This window comes from Danio rerio, chromosome 12 (assembly GCF_049306965.1).
Source record: "Danio rerio strain Tuebingen ecotype United States chromosome 12, GRCz12tu, whole genome shotgun sequence".
Classification (NCBI taxonomy): Eukaryota; Metazoa; Chordata; class Actinopteri; order Cypriniformes; family Danionidae; genus Danio; species Danio rerio.
The window spans coordinates 9,346,330-9,372,500 of NC_133187.1; the positions used below are offsets into that span (position 1 = coordinate 9,346,330).

Sequence of the window (26,171 nt, forward strand, 5' to 3'; positions counted from 1 at the left end):
GTCCAGTCCAAAACGGTCCTTAACATCTGAAGTTAATGTAACCTATTATGAGCTCCGCATTTCATGACTGACATGTCAAAGCATTTGCATCTTACTGTTACTTGAGCGCTTGCTGCATCTCGCACGGATACATGGGGTAAATATAAGAAGACCAGGTGGCAGCAGTCCAGGCTCTGTCTGGTATTAAGATGCCTTCTGTCACTGCATTTATCTCAAGCCTGGCCTGATTCTCACAGATGGGATTTTCCAGCAAAGCGCTGCAAATGAGTGCAGCCCAAGAAACTCGCATTCCATTATCACATTCCATGAGGACACGGCCAAAACCACAAGTGAACATTCAAGCGTTTTGCCAGCACAACTGAAATGGCTCTGAATTTCCATTGTGATTTAGGTAGGAATAATTGTGGACATAAATACGACTGCCCATTCTCAATAGTGTATGAAGCAAAGTTTGAACCTTAGTATTTCTTAATGCAAGTAAAGTACTGTTGGCAAATTCAACAGACAAAGGTAGAAGACAAATTTTAAACTTCACAATTGACCATTACACCTTCAATTTTACCAATTTAACCCAATTTCAGCTCAGGTAAAGGCCCTGGTATTGACCTTATTCTTTAATGTGCGCTCGTTTTTGACTAAGAATGACTAGGAATAATAAACGGCAGAAAATGCTCAAACTACTTGCTCTAAAAACAAGTGTGTGAATGACTATATAAAAAAGTAGTATAAAAAAGTAGAATAATGAGTAAAATCTCAGTTTGCAACATCAAACAGCATAACAAGTCGTTTTTAACGTCTAAAAATCAATGCAAGTGAACAACACCAGAAGTCTCGAACCAAAAAGATTCCAGTGGCTACGCCTGTGGTATGCCCACATGTAGTCTGCGCTTGAAGAAATCTGCAGATGTTTAGTTCATCATTTAGTCACTTATTTGCTTGTGTAATTGTGTGTACATTTATATTTATTCAGTTTTTAAATTAATTGCAGTAATATTATTGACTTATATGAAAATGCTTGTTTGTTTTATTTACAATACAGTTTGCAAAATAATTTTTTCTGTCTTTTTGTAGATCTATTATATGAAAGACTTGCTTTGATTACCGAATAAGTGGATCTAATTGGATTTGCATTGTAAACATTAAATAAAAGTTTTAAAAGTATTATTTTTTATGTCATATAATAGGTTTTTTCACAGATTTTTTAAAAAGTTCATCACAGAAATAGCAAAAAATGTCCACAGATTCTGTCTGGCCCTACTCATAGGCAAAGAATAAGGTCAATACTTTAAACAAAGTTCTTTTTCTCTATTCGTTAGAGGGAAGTTTGAATAGGCTGAGTGATGATAAAGATTGTATAAATACTCCAACACCTGTGTGCAGAAGGCAGGGTTGTAAAAGTGTCTTGCTGCTTACTTGTACTATTAAACACAACAATCAGAGAGAGGAGAACTGTTTCATAAACATTTGACAAACAGCCTTCTGAACAGACAAGAAGTGCCATTGGTGGATGACATAATTTTATATTGTTTTTGCCGCAGACAGTTAAAGGTCTTTTGACACGGTCACACTTCTCTTTAAAATCTCTTCATGAGCGATCGTACAGATGTGAATACATCTATGCTAGCTTTGCTACTGTTGTTTAGGGATGCATCAAATATTCAGCCATTAAAAATATTTGGCTGAAAATGGCACAAATGATTTGGATTACCAAAACAACACAGCAGAAACAGTATGTTTTGATGACACAAACTAAAACAACTGCCTGTTTGTCTGAACAGCACTTGGTCTATTCCATCTCTTTGGATCCTCTGAACATCATCACAACTGTACTTGATAAAGATCATTACTTGGATGCGGAAATAAAGCAGCGCACATGCAAAATAATCCAGACCGTGATGAATACAGAGAACCCATGAAGAGAGTAGCGCACCGTGCAAAAGAGAGAGATCAGTGCCCCTTTGCATGAAAAGTAGTGGAAACAATCCCTCAGGTAAGGAGTTTCATTAAGAGCATTGAAACGAACTTCTTAACTGTGACCCTTATCAAACCATTAACCAAGTTTTTACCATATTAGCCATAAAACATAGTAACCACAAAATGATTCAAATATTTTTTAAACTTTAATATTAATTTATGCAATTGCAATGCCTTGATTATAGTAAGGTTAGTACACATTCATAGACATATTGACAAAGACATAAACAAATTTGCATAATTTCTTTCAGTTTTTGGCATTGCTTTCCTCTTTTTCGGTTTTTGGTTTCAGCCAAGAATTTATTTTTTGGTACATCCCTAGTGTTGTTGCTTTGAATCATGGATATCTGACAGCCAATCATTCAATCACACATTAAATAAGGCAAAGTTGCAAAACACGCCCACCAATTGCTTAATCGTCACAAACCAATGGAATCTCAAAGATGTTTAGAAGCCAAAATGAAATTCCCAAATAAATTCACTTTAGTGAGCTGCATTAAAATGAAAAAACTAAAGCCCCTTTCACATATACAGACCTTTCCGAAAAATTACCGTCAATTTTCCGGAAAGGTTGTATGTGTGAACAGGCCCTTTTTGAAAATACCGGTAAATTCGTTCTGGCTATTTTCCGGAAAGAGAAGTTGTAACATTACCGGTAATTTGCCGGAATGCTGCGCTGTGTGAATGCAGAAGGAAGATTGCCGGAAAGAGCGCATCCACGTCTAGAACGTGCTGACGTGAGACGTCTACTTTAGCCAATCAGAACAGTCAGACGCATTCACGTGCGCGCGGTTTATGAGAATAAGAGCCTTTGAATATTTTTACAGACACCTTTAGCTGCTAGATGTTAGTCAGATAACCTTTCTATGTTCCTTCTTAATGCTGTGTAAATAATTATCGATAAAATGTTTATGATAATCCGTTGTTTGTTTACCTTCAAGCTTTGCGTGTGCCCGTGAGCGCCCATAGCGCCAGCACACACACATATCATGAACATCTCGACATGCGAAAGTGTTTCTCTATATGTTTCCATCCAAAGAGTTTGTAATGTAGTCAAATGTTTACAAACACAAGCGCAGCTGTTTAGAGGTCATTTCTGGTTAATGATGTCAGAATTTACCGGCATTTTGCGATGGATGTGTAAATGCTCTTTTCCGGAAAAATTCCGTAACGTCCTCGCCTGTGTGAACAGCGCTTTTTTTAATTTACCGGGAAAGTCGTTCAAGAAATTTTCCGGATATTTACCGGTATCACTGTGTAAAACGGGCTTAACTCAAACAAATAAATCGTGGGCCACAATTTGATAGTTTTAAATGAACCAGGGTCTTACCTCTCCGAACAATTACAGAAAGCAGAGAAAAATGGAAAAAATCATGTAATCAGAAACAGTGGAAATCTAAAATAGATTCTTCCACTTGGAAATATCTAGATTACTTTCTACTGAAAGCATAATTCAAGGATTTGAAGCCACAAACCTCATAAATGTTTTTCAGTCCAGTGTGTAGTTCCCTCTTGAAAGCTTCCGGATAAAATTTAGTGTCGTGGTGAACTGATAGAAACCCACTCAATTCCTAGAAGCTGCATATACTGTAGCAGTCAAGCAATTTGATAGGAGCCCGTGATATTCGCAAGCGCTTTCCAGTTTTATGCGCACGTGCATCAGACAATCAGAAACCCAACAGTGGGCGGCCTGTGGGCATGCCTTCTAAGGCTGAAACTAGCATATTACAGTTTTGTGACAGTGACTGTGGTGGAGTTCAGCTCAGGTGAAGTCTGCAGGCGGCTAAATTCACATAATCCAACACAGCAGCAATAAACAGTATTTAAAAAGATCATTACCGCTTTCAAAGTGAGACTTTATCAGTGCATGATTACAAACCACAGCCACATCTGGAAGAGGGACTTCAAATGCAAGAAGCGGAGAAAAAGTGTTATATAGGCATTTAAGATAAACAGGAGGCACAGATGAAGATCACTGAGGGCTGGGATTGCCAAAAAAAGAGGTGGGAAGAGTGTGGGTGGAACAGGGGCCCCATGGGAAGCCTGAGCTACAGCCGGAGCAAGACCTCCTGCTTCTGTGTGTGAACTCAGGGATGTCTCTCCAATGCACCCTTAAATTACCACCAAGTCCCACGCATCTACAGGAAATATCCCCCCTCAGGAAAAACAACATAATTTACCATGTCCTTTGCTTCCTTTACATAAAACTAAATATATGAGTCTGTGACAGCAGAGCCGAGAAATTCAAAATAACGCTGCTCCACTACAAATCTCCCGCCATTTTCTTAAGGATGCGAGCCCTTAACGAGAGCATGCTGTCTGCGTTCCAGCGTAAGGCCGCAGCACAACGGGCCTTTTCAGCATGTCGCCTACGCTCGGATGAAACCGCACTCTGACATACTCTAACCAGGCCCCCGGTTTCAGGCCCCCAGGGGAGCGGCGAGCAGAGGACTGGGTATTGCAAAAGCAAACAAAGTTCCAGATGAGGCGCTCCGGCAGGATGTCAGCCTGGGTCTACAGAAATTCCATCCCACTGTTACACGCAACCCCATGAAAATAACTGTTCCCAAAGACAAAAGATCACATCTCCAGACAAGAACCCAAAACTGCTTTGTGGATGACTTCAGACACAAACTATTATAATAAATGGCATTGTTTATTTTTTATTTGCAACAGCTGTTTTGTGTACACTCAGACACTGCACTGCCATCTATTGACTTGGATCAGCATGATTTTATCTGTGTTTGGGGGTTACAGTAGAACTTGTGAGTTAATGGGTATGTTCACATTTGTACAGGGCTCGGAATTAACCTTTTTGCTTGGAGGCACTGGTGCTCCTAACTTCAAAAATGTAGTCGCACCAACCAAAAATTATGAGCACAGTTACTAAAAATGTTATATTAACAGATTTAAATAGAATAGAAATATAAAATGGGTAGATTTAAACGCGGTAACCTGAAACATCTGTACCATAGACTTTATGGTAAATAGTTTTAGTCGTTTTCAAAACAGACTTGAAGCCACTGGAAGTCTTTTATCCACTCTTCGAAAAGTGTAAATGCTGGATTGACATTCACCACATGACCACAAATCAGATGTGCTATTATTTCTAACTCTAGGTGGTTTCTAAAACAAAATCTGCCAGTGTTATTTTCATTCTTTTGTCTTCAACGCTTCACATTTTCAAGGTTGTAGCGTCCGGTCAACTGAAGGCAGAAGGATTGACTGAGTGATTGACAGCTGATAGTAACCAATCCATTCGCGTTCAGTTACAGCGCAGTGGGCCAATAAGAAGAGTGCAAAGGTGGGGAAAACATTGCAGGCTTTTTTTTTACTTCAGCAAGTTGACAAATGTAATTTTTTTAATTAAAAAGGATCGAATGGTCTATTTTTTATCCAATTTGGTTTTAAATAACCTTATATTTCTTGTGTATTAATTATGTATTAAGTATATTCATTTTTAATCTGAACTTTTGCAAGATTTGCATTCACATTCACATTTAGTCAAATAAACCGCAATAAGTCTGTGAAGCATTATAAAAATACACTTCGATAAAAATAAATGAATAAATAAATCACAATGTCAACACTGTTCATTGTAGTCAGCCTAAAGTAAGGCTGGACCGACTTTTTTTACTTTATATTGATCTAAGACAGTGGTTCTCAAAGTGGGGGTCGCGTAACAATGGCAAGGGGTCGCTTGGTGATCTCCAAAACTCAAATAAGTTTTATTGAACTATTTGAAGGACCATATTTTACTCATAACCCACAGAGGTTAATAGTTGTGCTAAATAAACAACAACATACAAATAAATTAAAACAAAATTATTATTATATTATTATTATCTATTATAAATGAATAAAAATCAGTCATCAGCCTTTACTTTTTATATTATAAATTAATAAATGAATATAAAAAATATATATGGTTATTAGACTGTTGCATTTATGTGTTGTCAATGTGCTTATGTTATACAAGCCTATAGTTGTGTCTACAAAGTTTATATATTTACAGTATAACCACCTTGAAAAATGGGGGTCGCGAGTCACTGACATTCTTATTTTAGGGGTCGCGGGCTGAAAAGTTTGGGAACCCCTGATCTAAGAGCCAATCACACTGCAGAAATGTTCAACGATTGCAATATAAAAATGTGTTGATATTATAAATGTACTGAATTTTCAACCACTGAAACTGTATCAATTTTTTGGTTCATTTAATAGACCCTCTAACTTTTGTGCCTTCACTCATTAAATCTGGAAGCATTAACAACTTATATCAAAATATATATCGTTATCTTTCAATGTGGAAAATAATTATAGAGAAACGTTTGACATATCGCCCAGTCTTAGCCTAAAGGCACAAATGAATGTGCACCATTATGGTAACTCATTGAATCTTTATTTAATAAAGTACACTGAATTTATCACCAAGGCAAAATAATCAAATTTTCGAGGAATTGAGGAATGACTGAGGTCTAAGAGGATTTTGAGGTCAGCACTCAAAATGTGTTATCATGAAGCTAAATTCTTGAGATAACCAAATAGACATAATTTTATTTGTTTCTTTATTACAAACCAACAACATAAACAAAAACCTAGAAAACTAGAACAAACCACTCATTCTTTTATTATTTAACCCTTGTGTGCTGTTGGGGATGTTTCCATCCACTCTGGGGTGATTTTAAGTCTAAATTTGTCCACATCTTTCTCTGTGTTTCAGCAAACAGAATGATTTTTGGTGCCAAATCTTATTCTGACACATATTATGGGAAAATGCTTAAATATTTTTCAAAGAAATCCCTCTTTCACAACAAAGAAAACCAGCAACAATTAAAAATGCTTGATATGCATATATGATATCTATATGCATGTCATGGCTTCACAATCAAAAAATGTAATTATAATGGAAATCAATGAAGCAAAAACAGCCACTAACATAACGAAAGGGTAGTAAATTTGAACAGTACACAAGGGTTAACAACAACCAAATCATTATCTTGAGGCTTAAAAAGATCCCTAGTAGCAAAGAAATCTGGCCCAGATTTGGCAAAAAGCTGGCACAGCAGGCATTCATCCGGCACTGGCATACAGCATGTGGGCCAAACATGGCCCGGGTTTGGCAGAGGTGGCACCGTTTTTAAGGCGGCACACAAGATTTGGGCCAGATGTAAAACATAGTATTTGGCCCAGATTTAAAAATTTGATAAGTGGGCCATGTGAGTTTGGCCAGTCTTGACCCACATTTAAAATACACTAAAATCATTTTTGAGTAAAGAAAAAAAATTCTACCAATCAGGTCACTTTGAGAAAAAGCGTGCCCATAGTGTGCCTAAAGCGCATCACTCCATGGGTTTATCAATTTCATTGCAATCGTGACACACCAACCTATCTGGCCCAGTTCAGGCCCAGTTATGAGTTATTACCTTGGCTGAGACTTGGCCCAGATATGGTCAGTGTTTGGCCCTTGTCTGGAAGCCTGATTTGGTCCAGTCATGTACCGTAATTCACTCCGGCATGTGGGCCAAGCAAAACCTGATTGTGTGGGCCAGAGCTGGGCCAGAGAAATTTTGCTATGTGGGATAGCAGCATGTCAGTCATTTACTTTGTCGCAGGCATAAGTGAATTTATTCTGCATTAAGGAGATACAATTCACCATCAGTATAGGACTAGACCCATGCTGACACTGAATTGCATAACATCTGACAATCAAAGAGTGATGCTTCTCCTTTAGTACATAATTTGCCCAAGGGATTTTGTTTCGTCTAATATTTAGGAGCACAAATCCCACTCTCAGATGTTCTGTTACTTGAGGGCTCTACTTTTCCAACTAAACGTTCCAATTTTCGCCTTCTTCAAAGCCACTAGTAGCGGACAATTTCACAGTGAAGCACAGCACACAACACGTCGTATTACCCATGGAACAATGGGGCCCATTTTTCATTCCATATTTGCACAGCATTCCTTTCTTTTCCTTCATGCCTGACATGGAGTGCCCTACTGCCAACAACCACCTGCAGGAAAGAAAATTCCAACAGCGGGTATGCAAACGCATTAAGACCGCTTTCCTGCATGCACACACATGCACACAAAGGCCCGGTGCTTTCTGCAGCCGTACTGGGATGAAGCTAGCTGGAGCAACAAAAAAAAAACAGAGCGCGCACTGTTCATTCCTAAATCCCTCTACAGGGCAGCCGTGTCTGCTCCCATCCCATTAAGCCGGCCTTTAGGGAGCTGCGCTCACATCAAATTCACAACATCCTGCACACTGACTCTCTGCTCGCGCTGCCAGACTTCCAAATGGCACGTCATAAGCAAGTCTGTTTGATTATCTGCTTTCCTCGGCAAACAAGATCTGCGCTGAGAATAAAAATGAATTTGGGGTTATGAAACAGAGATGCAAGGGAGCTTGGAAAAAGACGGCAAATCCTTATCTCCACGGTCTCGGTTTTGTGCCGTTATGTGGCGGCTCATCCATGACATGCACAGAGAAAATCCAAAAGAAAACAGCCTAATCCGCAGATATGACTCATTCGGTGCGGGTAGAGAAGCAATAATCCAGATGCTGATATTTCTGTGGTGTGTATATGCAATCTGCTGCGCTAATGACAAATGACCAGACTTGAAGACTCTGAAGAAGGTGAAGAATCATTATTTGTGTGAGTGATTCTTCTGCCGGCGGCGCAGTAGATAGTGCTGTCACCTCACAGCAAGAAGGTCGCTGGTTCGAGCCTTGGCTCAGTTGGCGTTTCTGTGTGGAGTTTGCATGTTCTCCCTGCATTCGCGTGGGTTTCCTCCGGTTGCTCGGGTTTCTCCCACAGTCCAAAGACATGTGATACAGGTGAATTGGGTAGGCTAAATTGTCCATAGTGTATGGGTGTGTGTGCGAATGAGTGAGTGTGGATGGGTCCCAGAGATGGATTGCGGCTGGAAGGGCACTTGCTGCGTAAGTTGGCGGTTCATTCCGCTGTGGCCCCGGATTAATAACGGGACTAATCCGACAAGAAAATGAATGAATGAATGAATGAATGATTCTTCTGCCACCATACTGACACCGAATTCAATTGGAACTATAGGGCTGCACATTATATTGTTTCAGCATCGATATTGTGAATCTGCAATAGTCACGTCTCAGGCAATTTCAATTGAATTTAAACCCTTTGGACAAGAAATTATAAAGTTTGCCATTTTAACAATGAGTAATTGTTAAAGTATTTATACAGTGAAAACTATACCATGTTATTTTACATTTGATTATTGAATTTGTCAGTTAGACTCAACCGAAACCCATAAAGCGATGTCTATTTTTTTATCTTTTTGAGCGTTAAAGAGCAATCATGCAATAAAATGTCATATTTTTGATTTTGAAAGTCTCCAACAACAGACTGATAAACATGCAAGGTCAATAAATTGATTCGTTTAGTGATTCATTTGTTCCCAAACCCCTCCTTAGCGCAATGCTAATCTGCGCTGATTGGCAGCATATTGCTCTATTCTTTACCATATGTAATAACAATGACACACATTCAGTTTTAATCCACACAGATGCAAAAGCTGAACTATTTTGAAACTTTTGAGATCGTCGCATGTGTGTAGGAACAGCTGACGGTGGCCATAGCAATGACAAACTGCAGATGATCGTGAGCTCACAAACGTATTTAAATTCGAGTTAACCAGATACACTACAAGCCACATAGATTGACTACAAGTAACAAAACACAATTAAATACATATTTTGTAAGCTAGAGAAAACAAGGAGGCAACCCTTTTAATTGTACTTACTTACACTTGTGAAATGGAGGAAGAAACTGGTCCATGAACTGTGTAATGATAAAGTCCCGTACATTAATAGTCTTTTCCGATCCTTCCTTTAACAAACGGTCGACGAATACCCCGTTGCAGGGTAGACTATTGTCACCAGAACGTGCACTCATTAATGTTCATCTTCAGTCATGATCAGTCCCACACACACCCCCACTCTGCTAGTGTTTGAAGGGAAAGACACGTTCACATTTTTACCAGATCCAGCACTGTGTATTTGCTATTGTTTCGTGTTGACGTTGATAAAGTCAAAAGATCCAGACAAATGACCAATCATTTTAATGACTGTGGGTCGATTCTTTTATTAAAAAATCTATATTTTTAATCAAAGTGCACTTTCAGATTTAAACATTAGCAGGATGTTTTCATTCACTTTCACACTGCATGAAAGGTCATTTTCAAAAACCCATAATAGGTGCTCTTTCATTTATTTGACAACTTTTGCAATTTTTTGCAACAGATGTTCTCCCCTAAAATATCATCCATTCATCTAAAACTATGAATTCTTTCCAAATCGCCATCTTGTGAAATTATATTCACACAGATAAATATTGCAATGTCAGTTTTTCCTATATTGTTCAACCCTATTTGGGACTGGATCACGGTACCCCTGAATGTGTGAAATTCGCCACCGCGGCGAAACCCTAGCATAGCCTGCTAAAGCGACATGGCAAACACCAGCACCCATTTATCACGAGGTGGGAACATAATCAGAAATCCACATGTGAATTTCGCAGTGTTATTTCCCCTTTGATGAAGCATTCATTTAGCCTAATTAGATTTAATACTAAGTTATTGTGTTGTAAGCATCTTTGCCCAGAGGAAGTGGTCCTCTTGCTGGGCTTAAGGGGCCAAATGCTTTTGTGTATTTGAAAAGCTTCCTTTAATCACACTGTAGCCCATATCGCCAGATTTAACCCAATTATTACAGCTTATTTTCACCCTCAAGACAGTTTTAATTCCTAATCAAAAATGGGGGGTAGGGGAATTTGCATGCGGAGATTGAGGAAGGGAAACATAGTAATTAATTATATGGGTGTTTTTAAAATTAAGCACCTAGTATAGAACTTAGTGCAAGTATATTATGTCAATATACTGTTCTGAACATAATTTGCACTCACTGTAGAGCAACGGTAACTTTTATTAAAGAGATGGTTCACCCAAAAATTGAAATTGTCAACATTTATGTTTGACTTACTTTCATCTCAACATAAAAGACGATTTTTTGAAGAAAGCTAGAAATCTTCTGCGCCTATAGCCTAGTGGTATTGTGCGCTGACATATAACACCGATGTGCTTGCGGCAACCCAAGTTTGATTCCCGGCTTTTGTTGTCATCGTTCCCCTCTCTCTGCTCCTAATGCTTTCCTGTCTGTCTGAAATCTCTACTGTCCTATCATAACAAAGGTGAAAAACCCCTAAAAAAAAAAAGAAAAAAAGAAAGCTAGAAACCTGTAACCATTCCATAGTTTTTATTATCCCTATTATGGAAGTCAATAGTTCTCAGCTTTCTTCAAAATATCTTCTGTTGTAAGGTTTGGAACCACTCAAGGATAAGCAAATCTTCGGATGAACTATCACTTTAAGCTGAAGAATCTCCACACATCTTTCCTGTATTCTCATGCCACACGTCAATACAAACCACTGAGATCTGACAACATGCTAATCAAACCTGAGACTTGACTAAGAACATGAAGGCTTTATTCGGGTCATCTGTCTTGTTCATTACAGATCACCACCCCTGAACCTTGTGATGACTGAATGACTGCCTCATTTAAATACATCAATGGTTGATTTTTTTTCATGCCTTGTCATAGATAAGCGCCCCTTGGTCGACATAACAAGGAGAAAGCTGTCTAGTGTGGAGATCACACTGAGTCGTGGCAAGACCTCAAACATCTGCTAAAGGTCAGGTTTCCACTGTATGGAACCAATCAATGAAGCCCATAGAGCTTCCAAACAAAGAATAGTGTTTCACACTAGAGAAGGAACCTTGCCCTTCATTTAAAGGACACTGATTTTATGCACTCTTTAATCCCCTCTAGGCAAGGCAACCCACAATCCATTGGACAAGCAACAAAAAGACATGAGAAACTTGACAGAACTTTTCGTTGGATGGTTTTAACCATTTTCATTCCATCACGGGTGAAGCTGCTTCTGAAGAATGACATAAAAACTTTTAGCTGATATTAAGGTTCAGATTTACTAACAGCTTGTGGTAGTGCGAATCATCTATTGGTGTTTAAATTAGAGATAAAAAGGGCATGGTCATTTTTAAGGTTGAGTTTATTGCATTTGTGTGAGGTTTCTCCTTCAAATTCAAAATCTATGGGAGGAGAATATTTAAATAAGCCATGTTAGGTTTACTAAGGTTTGAGCAACCATTTTACTAGCATTTGCGCCATTGTTTAATGCACATAGAAGCATTTATTAACCTACTTTGTGCCTGTGTTGTTGTTTATGTTGAAGATCATGATGGTTATCACTGAATTAAAGTCCCCATGACCTGGAAGCTGCGACAGTTTTTTAAATATATATTGCTATGAAGTTTCCAGAGAAACGGATATTAAATGAGAAAAAGATGTGGCTGTGGGTTGATTTTTGTACTGCAAGCTGTAGTAGGCATTTCTTTCAGAAAGATTGGGAAAGGGATTTCCGGAGAGTTATGACACCTCCTCCTTACTGTTTGTTGTCAAAACTGACAGGGCGTGGTTATGTATGTTAGTCACACCCAATTCTTAAAATCAAGTAATCTGAGAATATAACTGAAAAAAAAACAGGAAGTGCATTTTCAGATTTTAATTTTAGATTAAAAGGACAACCTTTTTTATTTTCTTCCTAATGACAGATGAATTGTTCACCACAAAACTAGCAATATGAGCTAAGAAATACAATTTGGCCTTAAGCAAACCATTCAAACAGTGTTGTCAAGATACTAGAATTTCTGAACTTCGATATGTTACCTTGAAACTGATCCGATATTTGATACCATTTTCGATAACGTGGGGTATCAAATGAAGTAATAAGGGGGAAAAAACAAAATCATATAATGCTTGTACCAGGTACATCAACAGTGCAAAAGGCAATCAATTACAATAAATCACTAAATTAGTGCAATCTCATCTTATTCATTCATTCATTCATTTTCTTGTCGGCTTAGTCCCTTTATCAATCCAGGGTCGCCACAGCGGAATGAACCGCCAACTTTTCCAGCAAGTTTTTAAGCAGCAGATGCCCTTCCAGCCGCAACCCATCTCTGGGAAGCAATCTCATCTTATTTTCTTATTTATTAATTTTTTTACTTAAAATCTTAATATTACTATCAGTCATTCATCTTCTTGCTGGTGAGAAGAGAAAGTTCCAGTATCCATTTCCATAACAAAGATCATTCTAAATATTTCAGTATCGATATACTGATATGACACACCACATTTAAATGTAAAAAAATGATTGTGATCTAAATTATGCAATATTTCATGTGACAAGTTTGTTAACATCATAGTAGGGTGTTAAGAGAATAACGACAATCTCATTCCACACATGATAAGCCTAATTTTATAATATTCATATCCTCCAAAATGATGGAGTTAAAATATATATATAATATTAGAATTTATTAGCCATGTGAAAATGTGTACTTTTGAACAATACCGCTAAAAAATCCCTCTAAATCAATAATTAAGCTTATACATTTCTATAGCTGCACATTAAACACAGTTATACAGCCCAGCTGTAGTTCATTGTGGGATATTCAGCCACTACACAGAACAATGTTAAAATTGGCACATGTTTGCATCAAAGGTTTCTCGAGAGCAGCAGACACAGTTCCACCACATGATGAATAGAACAGATTTCAGCATTGTTCCTGGACGATCCTTTGCTTGCTGTAATTGCACTCAAATTTCCCTGGAGATTTTCACTCAATCTAAAGTGCAGCAGGCACATGCGGTGCCCTACATGCCAAAGGTATGTGTAGATGTGTGTGTGTGTGTGTGTGTGTGTGTGTTTGTGTATCTCAAAGGCTGTTTCGGCTCCAGGCGTGTACACACCTCCCACTGGGCCTCTCTTTAAAGGTGTGTCATGCTCCACAATGCCACCTCCAGCTTGTGGGTGTTGCTTTTTAGCCCCAGGCACAACAAAACTCAAAAATGCGGGCTCTCTGCAACCCCCTTCAGATCCTGTCAAACTGCCACCAGAGTCAAAACAAGAGACAAAACAACCACTTAAGCCTGATTTATACTTCTGCGTCAAACACCGGCGTATGCTACGGCGCTGACGCATAGCCCTTCGCCGTGGCCATCGCCGTCACTGACGTGCACCTCTCAAAAAATGTAACTACACGTCGCAACGACGCGTAGCATAAGCTCTGTGATTGGTCGGCTTGGTAGCGCTGACGAGTCTGGGTTTTTAAATGGCATTTTAGAACGAAAACGACATATCGGATAAATATGTTAAATAATGACAGAAAACATCTTTAACGAAACCCACCACATCCTGAATAACCTACCAAAACTTCTTCCTATTTCTTTTTTTGCAGGAAAGCCTAAACACTTTCATACAAGAGATTCGAATGACGCAAGAGATGATCTCTCTGTGATCGTTACAAATTTAGGATTAATCTACCAGTAAATAAAAATATTAATCCGTGTGCCGTTTAGTTTAAATTCATTTGAAATTGCTTAACATTATGGGAAGTGACTATTGCAGATTCACACATTGCGATAACGATGGTAAGACGCTATATTGTGTAGCCCTACTAAATACATTCTAAATACTATTTTTAGTAAATTCAGATGGAGTAGTGACTGCAAAGAGCACTCTTATCATGTAGGTTAACTATTATATTGTTACTCTATTGTTATAAACAAGACACATCCTATTGTACAGGAAAAACATTCTAATGTATAGCTGTATTTTGCATTTTCTTTTTTGAGGCTTGAAACCCCCTTTTTGTCTTTGACCCATATACAGTACAGTCTAAATGGCAGACATCTGGTTTCGCTTAAGAGCACGTTCAACAAAAGCAGAGAAGGATCAGCACAAGGAGATAGGGCGAGAAGCCTGGCTTGGCTCAGTTGTCCATTCCCGCCTACAGAAAGCCTTGTTTGTGTTTCATTGCTGAGCATTTGCAGTCTTAACTCGAGCTGAAAAGACTCAGAAACCGACATAAACGGTTTCAATGCAACCAAAATTGCAGGAAGTCCCACATAAACTGAGCAAGAGAAATAAATTTCCAGCCTTTCTAATGTGAGAGTGATTCAGAAATGAAGGGAAAAAAGCTATGCGTGTGTCATTGCTGAGCATAACAGGATATACGACACTACTTGCTCATTGCATCACCCCAGAGCTATTCAGACCTCCATCGCTAATGTGTCCGTTCACACACAGAGAGGTCAGCCAGTGTGGCTCCAATAAATGCACTAACACACTTTGATGTTTGACTGTAGCGATACCCTAAATGATTTCACCTGTGTACGTTTACATCAATTAAATGATTAAATATGCATAATTGCACTCAACCGTTTTGAAGTGCAGCCATTTCACAGCAAGACACAGGCGCTGTTCCAAACGCCTAGCAAGCTGCCTTGCTGTCTGCTTACTACATAGACAGCAAATCCTAACTGAATTGGATCCACAAAGGTAGGGGTGTGCGATATGAATTGTCTATAATACTGTTATAATTACTTCATTAAGATTGTGCAACAGGTTTAAGTCAAATTTAAGACTTTAAGACCTTTTTAAGACCATGAAGAATGAAATTTCAGACTTATATATGGCTAAACGCTAAAGATTTTTCAATGGCTCATAAAGAAAACAATGTACTAGCCCTATCTAATATGATTTTCCTACTAATTAGTTATTTGTAAGCCACATATTTTAAATAATGTGTCAAAACAAGCAGACCCTAGTTATATACATTTTTTTTTTGGCAAAAAAAACTATTAAACATAATTAACAACAAAAAAACTCTTTAAAAAACTAAATGTAAACACAACAGATTGGTGTTTGGATAGCTTTAAGGAAAATTAAGACCCGTTTAAAAGGATTTTAGACCTACAAGACAACATTTCAGTCCATTTAAAACCTTTTAAGATCCCGCAGATATTTGTGCAAGCTTATATCAAGTGTTTTTCTAATATACTAATTAATTGCATTTCAATAGGTTTCACTTTCAGATACAAAATTTATAGGACAGGGCTCGAAATTAACTTTTTTACTTGGTAGCACCGGTGCTCCCAACTTCAAATATTTAGGAGCACCAAAAATTTTTTAGGAGCACCAGAAAAAAATTTAGGAGCACCCACCAAAAATGAATGAGCACAGCTGCAAATTGTTTTTTAAGGGATTTATTGTATTTTAAAACAATATTAATAGGACTAACAAAAACCAGAAACAACTATCTAACTAAAGCTGCGAAGACATTGATATTTGTGTGCAATAATTCCAAAATGAATGTCTAATAATTAGGCCATAGAATATTAATGATGATGAAAATGACAATAATAGTAACAATGAATTCCATTTCTCATTATGATGCTGCCTTGAATGTGCATGAATGTAGGTTATCTGCTATTAAAAGTCTGTTACTTTATGAAAAATAATTGTATAGTTTGCATCAAACAAAAATGAAGCATTGCAGTAAGAAATATTTATTTTGTACTGCTGTTTTTATATGCATGTCAATTTAATAAATAATATTTCTGATACAAAACAAACAAAAGATTATAATAAATCATTCAATTCAATGATGAAAGCTGTAAAGCAGTCATCAGTAAATAAATAAAAAAATAATATACAACTCAAAAAAGAATAGACAAAAGAAAGTAAGTAAAGTCTCACTTCTATCACTCTTTAAAAGTTTTGGTTTCAGTTTGTGTCAATTTAAAGGTTCAGTCTGAGCTGATCTTCATTTTTCTGTGTTTGTGGAAAGCAGGCGAGTCAGCCGACCCAATTAATAAGTAGGCAGCGCAAGATTATTGCGCTAACCATCGGCGCAAATCCGGTCTTTGTTATGAGCCGCAGTTTCAGTGTAAACTTAGTAAAGGCGAGCTTCTTTGGCGATGATGCAGTATTAGATTTGACTTTTAGCGGACATTTGCGCTGAACACGCAGTGAATGCGACGCATGGAGATTCGGGCACCTTCTCCAAGAAGCGCGTACTCGATTGATCTCAGCTGGCGGATCATTATTCACCACGTGACGTGTCATGATCGCTTTCATCTGCGCCTCAACTTTAGGTGGGGTTTTCAAACTTGTGTGCTTTAAGTTTTTACTCTTCAGCCGTTTGCATTTCCTGTGGTCATAAAAGCTCCTTCCCTGTCATCTGACAGCGGAATACCTTGAGTGAATGACAGCTAATATGAACCAATATAGCGGCAGGGAAGAGCGATTCAGCACGTTTTTAGAAAGAACCAAAACAGGTCGCACTACAACCATTATCTGCAGTCGCACTAATGCTCCCAGATATATTATGAGGTCGCATAGATTAATTTTCGGGCGCATATGCGACCAAAATGGTCGCAATTTCGAGCCCTGTAGGAGGAGAGCATTTACACAAGTCATGATATCCCGTCACATGTTATCATATCACAAAAACAAGTGAAAGTGCATGCTTTCACAGTGATGAAACAACAAATGCATAGCATTGTAAATAGGGAATAAATGCATTTAAGCTGAATTAAACCGCTTCTGTGCCACTTTTGAAGGCAAAGTTTCATTTTGTTGATATTGATTTAATTTCATTGCCAACGGAGGCCTTTTTTATATCACTCTAATTAAATTTATTGATTAAATGTGAGAACATGACATTTTAATCATCTAATGAGGTTATAAAAAAATCCCCCAGAAATTAGTTTTTGGACAAAGATTTTGAAAAATAAGAAAAGCTTTGGGAAACATGCCTAATCCATTTAAAGTAAATTAAAAAAAAACATAGCATACAGACAAATACTGTGTAAATAGTATTTGTACTTCTTTTAGCCATTTTATTTTTATTATTGAGGATTTTTTTATATTCATATTTTTTATTATTATAATCATAATAATAATTTTATTATTATATTATTATTGATTATATTTTTCTCACTATTACATTTGTAGTGGACATTTCTGTTTCTTTGACCACCATCCTAAATGGATTCTTCACCACAGCCTATTTGCTCCCCTATATTTGCCGTGAAAATAATTAACTAATTGAAATTATTTAAATCGGACTTGCATAAAAAATTAATTGTTTACATTAGTAGATGAGAGATTAAATTAGGACGTTCTTACCCTTAGTTCTCGGATACTTATATAACTAGCATTCCAATTTTTGGGTTTATCTTCTGTTTTATTGCTGTTTTTGGAAAGCTTTGGAAATCAGGTGTCAGTAACATGCCTAAACCATCTAAAATACTAACACAAAAACATATTCACATACCAGAAAATATTTATTTTTATTTTATTTATTTTTCAATATCACACACCCCTACGCATAAGTGACCAATCTGGATTGCATCCCAATGTGTTAAACAAAAAAACTGTTCACATGAAGCACAAGGGAGGTTTTGATAAGCTAGCATTGCAATATTCCAAGTAATAAAATACAGATAGATTAGCTTTAATTAAATTAGAACTATTTTAATACTCACCTTTTATTACTATAATTTATTATTCATTATATATTTTCTAGCTATTAAACAATTTGTAATTGACATTTATCTTTCTTTGTCCACCATTCTAAATGAATTTTCACCACAGCCAATTTGCCATCACCATATTTGCTCCCTTCTATTAGCCATGAGAATAATTAACTGATTAAAATGATTTGCACAGGACTTAAGGAAAAAATCTATTGTTTACATTAATAAACGAACAATTAAATTAGGACATTATTTAACAAACTAGATGAAATCCAATGTGTAGGTTTGTGTTCTATTTTATTCCTATAAGAATGAGCAATGTTTGGACTATAAAATTGTCAATAAAGCAAAAGTAAGCCTTAAATACACCTGAATAATGCAATTAGTTACCTGTTGCATTTTACTTTATTTAGCATGAGGACTAGCTATCAATCTGATGGATGACAAAATAACCTTTTGAATTGTATACACTAGATGGTAGAGTATACATACTGCATAATACAATAGTTCGTCATTTGCGACACACCTGTGCACATTTTCAGATGACATCTCCAATGCAAACACTGCCGATAAAGAAAACTAGGTTTCTGCAGGAGTTAAGCGCAAACCTGCACAGTGATTCACACCGCTGGGCTGCTGTTGCTATGGGATACAGTCCAATCAAAGGACTAAGATGTCATTTTATCTGTGTGTTTAAAAAAACAACAGCAGAACTGAATCTGAAGTGCCATTTTATGATCTAGCTAGTCAACAAGACATCTAGGGCTAAACCAATAAAAAAATAGGATTGAGGCAGATAGTGAATAGTGAATAATATTGCTATTCTACAACAATGAAACATTGTTGACTAAAGCTTGTCGTGTAATTGTTGTTATAACAGAGTGGCTTAGTAACATTTTGACTGAAGGGTGGTTTTTTCCAGAGAGGTCTGGCTGGTACAGAACAGAGGTCAGCCCACGTTAAACAGGACCGATTCCGGGAAGAGCATTTTTGTGCCATGCGCAGTAAGCTCATTTGATCTTCATTAGAGAATTTATTATAGAAATAAAGGTTTTGTCAGTGGAACGTTGTCAGATGTAAAGATTTAAACGATTAATTAATAGACTTGAATGTCAGATGCACTGAAAAAAGTTATTTAAAAGAACGCACATTTTACAACTATAACTCCTGAATGTTTCAAATAGTTTCAGCATCATTACAAACGCTTTTATTTTTATAACTATTAGCTACATCTATTTAAATGAGCTGGCTTACATAATAGCATGTGGTATAATAAAGCTGGCTTGGCCTTTTATTTATAAAGTGATGAACCATATCAAAAACTAGGGCTGCACAATATATCGCAATGTGTGAATCCACAATAGTAACATCTCAAGATCTGCAATGTGAAGTCTATATTATAGCTGACCAGGTAAACATTTTAGAACACATGTAAATCGTGGAGTCATTTCAGTTTGATCATAATAAATTGAAAGTTTATCAGTTGCTTATTATCGGTTAGGATTTTAAAACAGGAATTATTATACTATGTAACTTTTAGCAGAGATTATTTTATTTCATTATTTATGCAATGGAGACAATATGACTTTATTGTTTGTTGGATTTTATTTCTGCACCTAAATAGTGTTTATTTATATATTTGCTCTATTTGATTTATCTTGTAATTCGTTAATTATATTTTCTGTAAGCGCACTCTATAAGACCATCCCAAATAATATAAAAACATTACTTATTTCCAAATTGAGTTATTCAAGTCATTTGATGAAATATTGCAACATAAAATGCAGAAAATAAAAATATCACAATAGAAGTTTTCAATATTGTGCAGCACTATCAAAAACCATATCACATGTGCTATTCACATCTACATTAGGCATGGGATGGTATAAGTTTCTGACGGTAACCTTAGATAAAAATATCATGGTTTCACAGTATTCGGTATTGTGATTAGTTCTCTAAAATAAGTTTGTTTAAAATGTCTTTTAAAAATACTATTTTTCCCCCATTGAACACATTATATTTCATTTCTGGAAACATTTATAATATTTTGAAACAGTAAACATGTCAGGTTAAATAATTTAAATAAATCATTGACTTCTGCTGTGATCATTATTTTCAAAAGCACAGCTTTACTTACAATACATGAAAAAAACACTTACATTTATCTTAGGAATGGTATCTCATAATTTGTTTGCAGTTTTAATACCTTGACTTTTCCAAACCACAATAATCCTTGAAACTATTTATCATCCCATTATGTTAATCTACATTATGGTTATTTAATAAAGTTGTTTATGTTGTTTTTTATGCTAAAATAGACTTAAGATCAGGATGTACACTTAAATATGGGGGCTATTTGTAGCAAAGCCACAAAAGAACTATTTTGGGTTCCCTAAAGAGCATTGCCCATTTTAGTCATCTAAAGAACCTTTTTCCAGAATAAAGTTTATTGTGCGTAGTTGAAAAATGTCACAGATGTTAACTAATTTTAATTTCATTTAATTATTTTCCAATTATTTCTAATTTTTCCAATTCGGCATAGTGGAAATTAGAGACTTTCAAAACATAAAAGAAAAACTATAAGTATTATTTCCAAACAGGTTTCCTAAAGAGCATTGCCCATTTTAGTATTCTAAAGAACCTTTTTCCACATTGAAGAGTGTTGTGCGTAGTTGAAAAATGTCACAGATGTTAGCTAATTAAATTAAATTCCATTTCATTATTTTCCAATCATTTTTAATTTTTCCAATTTGGCATAGTGGAAATTAGAGACTTTCAAAACATAAAAGAAAAAATATACGTATTATTTCCAAACAGGTTTCCTAAATACAAACAAACCGAGGCAGACAATATGCTCCAAGTAACGAGTTCTCTATTCAGATTTTCCACAACTATGTTCGGTTTTTAATTGAAGGTTGTTGCTTTTTTGTGAAAAGGCTGAAAAGAAAGCGCAAAGGAGAAAGCATATATCTAACTCAGTAACAGAGTACAAAAGTTCAATGTTTTTCCACCTCATTGCATTCACTTATGCTGTGTCCTTCAACACTCCAGTAAACTACTGTCGCAATCCGCCCCTGAAAGCGAACACGCTAGAATGCTCTGCATTCGGGTTAACGCTCTCGTCCACCTTTAATGTTTAAACTCGTGGCCTGTCAGCCATAAACCTCTCCTGCCGATAAGTGTAATTTCTCTCGTTCAAACTACTATTTTACAACCGCACAAGATTACAGGAGGGGTCCTTCATATTATGTAAGTCTAATCCACCGACAATTAAGATAGGAAATATGTCACCGCCATGCCTCAGACAGAACTGTTGTCATTCCAAAAGTAAAGGCGCACAAAGAAAAGAGTCTGCAATAAATCTTTTTAGAGAAGATATGGAAACCGAGCCTTACTGTCAAAGGAAAACAGGGTTAAAGTGTCAGTCAGACTGAACAAAGAGCAATCTCTCTGTAGGTTAACTCTGGTTCAGGGGAATGGCTGAACATAGCGGCCTTTATGCTGTGCTGCAGTGGGGGAGGGCGGTGAACGACCACCGATCTCATGTTACGAGCTGTTTTCTTAAGCCACAAATCACATGGCCACTTCCAGCACTTTACAGCCAGTTGTTACCAATGTTATTGAGCGCTGTTAATGAAAGCTGCACTGGCATTTTTTGCAATCAGAGAATTTTCAGCCATCGTCCCTGACAGCTTTGCAAATAAAAACGGTTCAATATCATCTGGGAAAAAAATGACTTCGGGCCATGGAAAATACTTATTTTATACATATTATGTGCTTAACATATATTTGACATATTAGATTAAACAATAGTGTGAAATTTTATGGGAACAATATGAAATAAATCAACTAAATTTAAATGTATCTTATAATGAAAGCAATCTGTTGGATTTTCACTGTATTTTTGATTATTTTACTTTAGTTTATATTTATTCAATCTCCACATTGCAATTTTCCATGTTACTATATTCTACTTTCATTTCTTTCGATACTAGACTAAAGCTGAATAAGTTTCAGAAAAAAATACAAACAAACAAAAGCATTTACAGCTTGAACTTTCAGCTGCAGGGCAGCTATTGAGTGTGGAAAGTTCTGTGTGCTGATTAGCAGCAGTACAGTTGGTGACCTCAGGACACAGCCCTGAAAACAAACGGCCAGCGTACTGTACACACTTACTCTATACACACAATGACAGGAGCCGCTCCATTCATCTCCTCCGCATGAGAGCTGCCTTACTGATCAAAGAACGAGTGGGATTTTGCCTCAGTGGATAAGAGATTAGTGTAAAGGCTTATCTTTGAAAGATTTTTTTCATGCTTTAAATTAAAATGTTTTTACACTTTCAGATTACATGATTATTATTTTAAAATGCATTTATATATAATATTCAATAAATAAAGATGCATATTAATAGGTCATTGACATCAGTGAAACAACAATGTTTGATTTAATGTCCATACATACATAGATATCTAAATAAAATGGCACACAATAAGCTACTAGCAGTAACTGTAAATAAACAGATAGAATAAAGCTTACTAATAATTCTAAATACTTAACATATTTTCAAAATGGCATTTTTACATTTTATTAGAGATTTTTAAAAACTACAAATGTGCATAATAATTTCATAAGGCGTATATTGATATTTGCGTTACTAAATCAAGCATTGACATGATAATAACGTAGCAATATTTTTCGTAAACATTACAGGAGGCTAGTAAGTCGTGAAAGTACACATGCATGAATGAAAATAGGTCAGAATTGTTTTATGGCCCTGGCCATTTACACAGATGTGTAACATTTGCTCCATCTGTTTGCAAAATACTAGATTGCAAAATGTTTAATCACGAATACTTTGATTTTGATTAAAATCAAATCAGTAAACAAAATAGTGACAAAACAAAAACACTGTTAATCAGGATTTTGTTCGCTATAAATAACGTTATTTCAACGAGAAACACTAACGCAAGTTAAACAAGACCCTGGATGAAAATGATCTCCTTACATGTCACAGACTCTACGTTTAACAGCATGCTATGTACAATTAGAAAATGTCTTAAATTCGGTACAAAAGTCACAAGCTGACAACTGTTATTACGATCCAACAACGCTGAATGGGATCCAAATACGTTAGAACTCTACTACACGACTCCATTGCCTGACAGACTTCCAAGCCTGTTTCCATGTAGCTACCCAACGGTCAAAACCTAGAATAATCTGACGCTTAACAGGCTATTCAACAATGCCATATTCTCACAGAGATATGTAATATGTATTTTTCGCAGCATGTATGCCGTTGTCTTACCGTCAGTTCGGGATTGTCGTGGTCGCGGTGAGTGACGGCTCGGATGACTCCGGCTCGCCATGACCAGTGCGCGATGTGCGCGGGATCCAGCGGCTCCTCTCCGCTCACACACAGGAACCGCTTCCCGACCACCATGGCGAAAAACCCTCGAAAACTTCAACGCTCGCACCCTACCGACCGCACATTTACGCCGTCAAAGTGCGTTCTGAACAAAGAGAAAGAAACAACCGTGATTTTTTCGCCTTTTTGCGTGTCGACCGCAACCCGGGGGATTTAAATTTCTCTCAGCCTCCACCCGCGAATGGTCGCTCTCGCGCTCCGTGAAACTGAACAGTGAGCCGTTTCACTGCGAGCGTAAAACTGATATCCGTCCGCCTCACACTAGTACTCACGAGCCTCTGTAAAACCGCAAGCAGGAAGATTTCTACGTCCGCCAGACAGATTCATTCTCAAGCTGCTTTACTCCTACTATAAGCCAGAGCGCTGGAAATAGTGCTTAGTTGTTGTTTTTGTTTATTTTGGCAGCGGCGGAATGAAAAACAAAAGAGCAAACAATAATAAAAAATGAATTCAAAGATGAAGGAAGGTTTTCAGACTTCAAAGCAAAAGTACAATGCAGCTGCCATTCAGTGTAATAACGTTTATATTTAACAAGAAACAATATTTATTGTTTATAGCAAACAGTGGGTAAAACATTTTTAAATGTTTCAAAATAAGCTCATCCTGCTCACCAAGGCTGCGTTTATTTCATAAAAAATACAGTAGAAATTGTAAAATTGTGAAATGTTATTGCACTATAAAGTAACTGTTCACAAGTAGTTTATAATTTAATTTAATAATTTATTCCAGGGATTTTAAAGATGAATTTTCAGCTTCACTACTCCAGTCTTCAGTCACACGATCATTCAGAAATCACTTGAAACTAAATTATTATTATTATTATTATTATTATTATTATTATTATTATTATTATTACTATTATTAACGGTAATAGTAATAAAAGCAATAATGACTATTATAATAACTGTGTAATAACTGATACATCATTTCATTTGAAACTACATACAAAAAGAAAGTAAAATTTTAATACATATGTAACAATTTAACAGTTTGTTTTTTTTACAATTAATAAATGCCACCTTGATGAACAGAATAACTTTCTTTAAAAAAACTACAACTTTTGACCAGTAGTGTATATACATTTGAAGTCAGAATTGTAAGCCCCCCTTTAACTTTTTTTTCTTTTTTAAATATTTAAATAAATATTTTTTCTCTTTTAAATATTTTAAAATATTTTAATTATGTTAAACAGAGCAAGGAAATTTTCACAGTATGTCTGATAATATATATATTTTTTTTTGTATAGAGAAAATTTTATTTGTTTTATTTTGGCTAGAATAAAAGCAGTTTTTTTTTTTTAACATTTAAGGTCAAAATGATTAGCCCCTTTAAGCTATTTTTTCAATAGTCAACAGAACAAACCATCGCTATGAAATAACTTGCATAATTACCCAAACCTAGTTAACCTAATTAACCTAGTTAAGCCTTTAAATGTGACTTTAAGCTGTATAGAAGTGCCTTGAAAAATATCTAGTCAAATATTATTTACTGTCATCGTGGCAAAGATAAAAGAAATCAGTTATTAATATATATATATTTTATATATATATATATATATATATATATATATATATATATATATATATATATATATATATATATATATATATATATATATATATATATATATATATTTTTTTTTTTTTTTTTTTTTTTTAAATAACTGTCAAAATATGTATATTGTTTATTATTTACATAGTGTTAGTTACATAGTGTTATTTCAGTCACTTTTTATTTCCCAAATGTTATTTAAAACATTACAACAGTCATAAAATATGACATAATTTCATTTAATGATTTTCTACAGCTGTAATACTTTTCTTTCTGGAAAAGTATTTAATCACTTTTTTATTTTGAATCAATTTTATATAAGCAATAAATGTATAAATCTATAAATAGTTTTTTTTTGCGGTTTTCCCCCCACAAGTCCAAAGACATGCAGTAAAAGTGAATTGGGTTGACAAAATTGTCCGTAGTGTATGTGTGTGAATGAAAGTGTATGGGTGTTTCCCAGTGATGGGTTGCAGCTGGAAGGGCATCCGCTGCGCAAAACATATGCTGGATAATTTGGCGGTTCATTCTACTGTGGCGATCCCAGATTGATAAAGGGGTTAAGCTGAAAAAAGATGAATGAATTAATTAATAAACATATATTAAAATGCATATAAGAATGTTAAATATAAATTATAATTATATAAATATTTAACAATTATATAAATGAGTACGTATTAATTTTTCTCTAAACCACATTTTCGTTCTTTTTATTGTCATACAACCGTACAGAAAAAAAAAATCTGATTACCTTTTGTGTTCAATTGTGTTTCACAC

At 35.9% G+C, this 26,171-nt stretch overlaps 1 protein-coding gene across 12 annotated transcripts in view; it reads right to left on the reverse strand.

Moving 5' to 3' along the window:
• jmjd1cb (jumonji domain containing 1Cb) overlaps positions 1-24,026 on the reverse strand; it is a 229,500-nt gene extending 205,474 nt beyond the window's left edge. For all 12 annotated transcript variants that reach the window (XM_009306514.4, XM_073918201.1, XM_073918202.1 and 9 more), the window contains exon 1: positions 23,724-24,026. In XM_009306514.4, coding sequence (XP_009304789.2) covers positions 23,724-23,858 — 135 coding nt within the window. In that variant the 5' untranslated portion in view covers positions 23,859-24,026. The remainder of the gene's footprint in view (positions 1-23,723) is intronic.
• Positions 24,027-26,171: the final 2,145 nt, after the last annotated feature.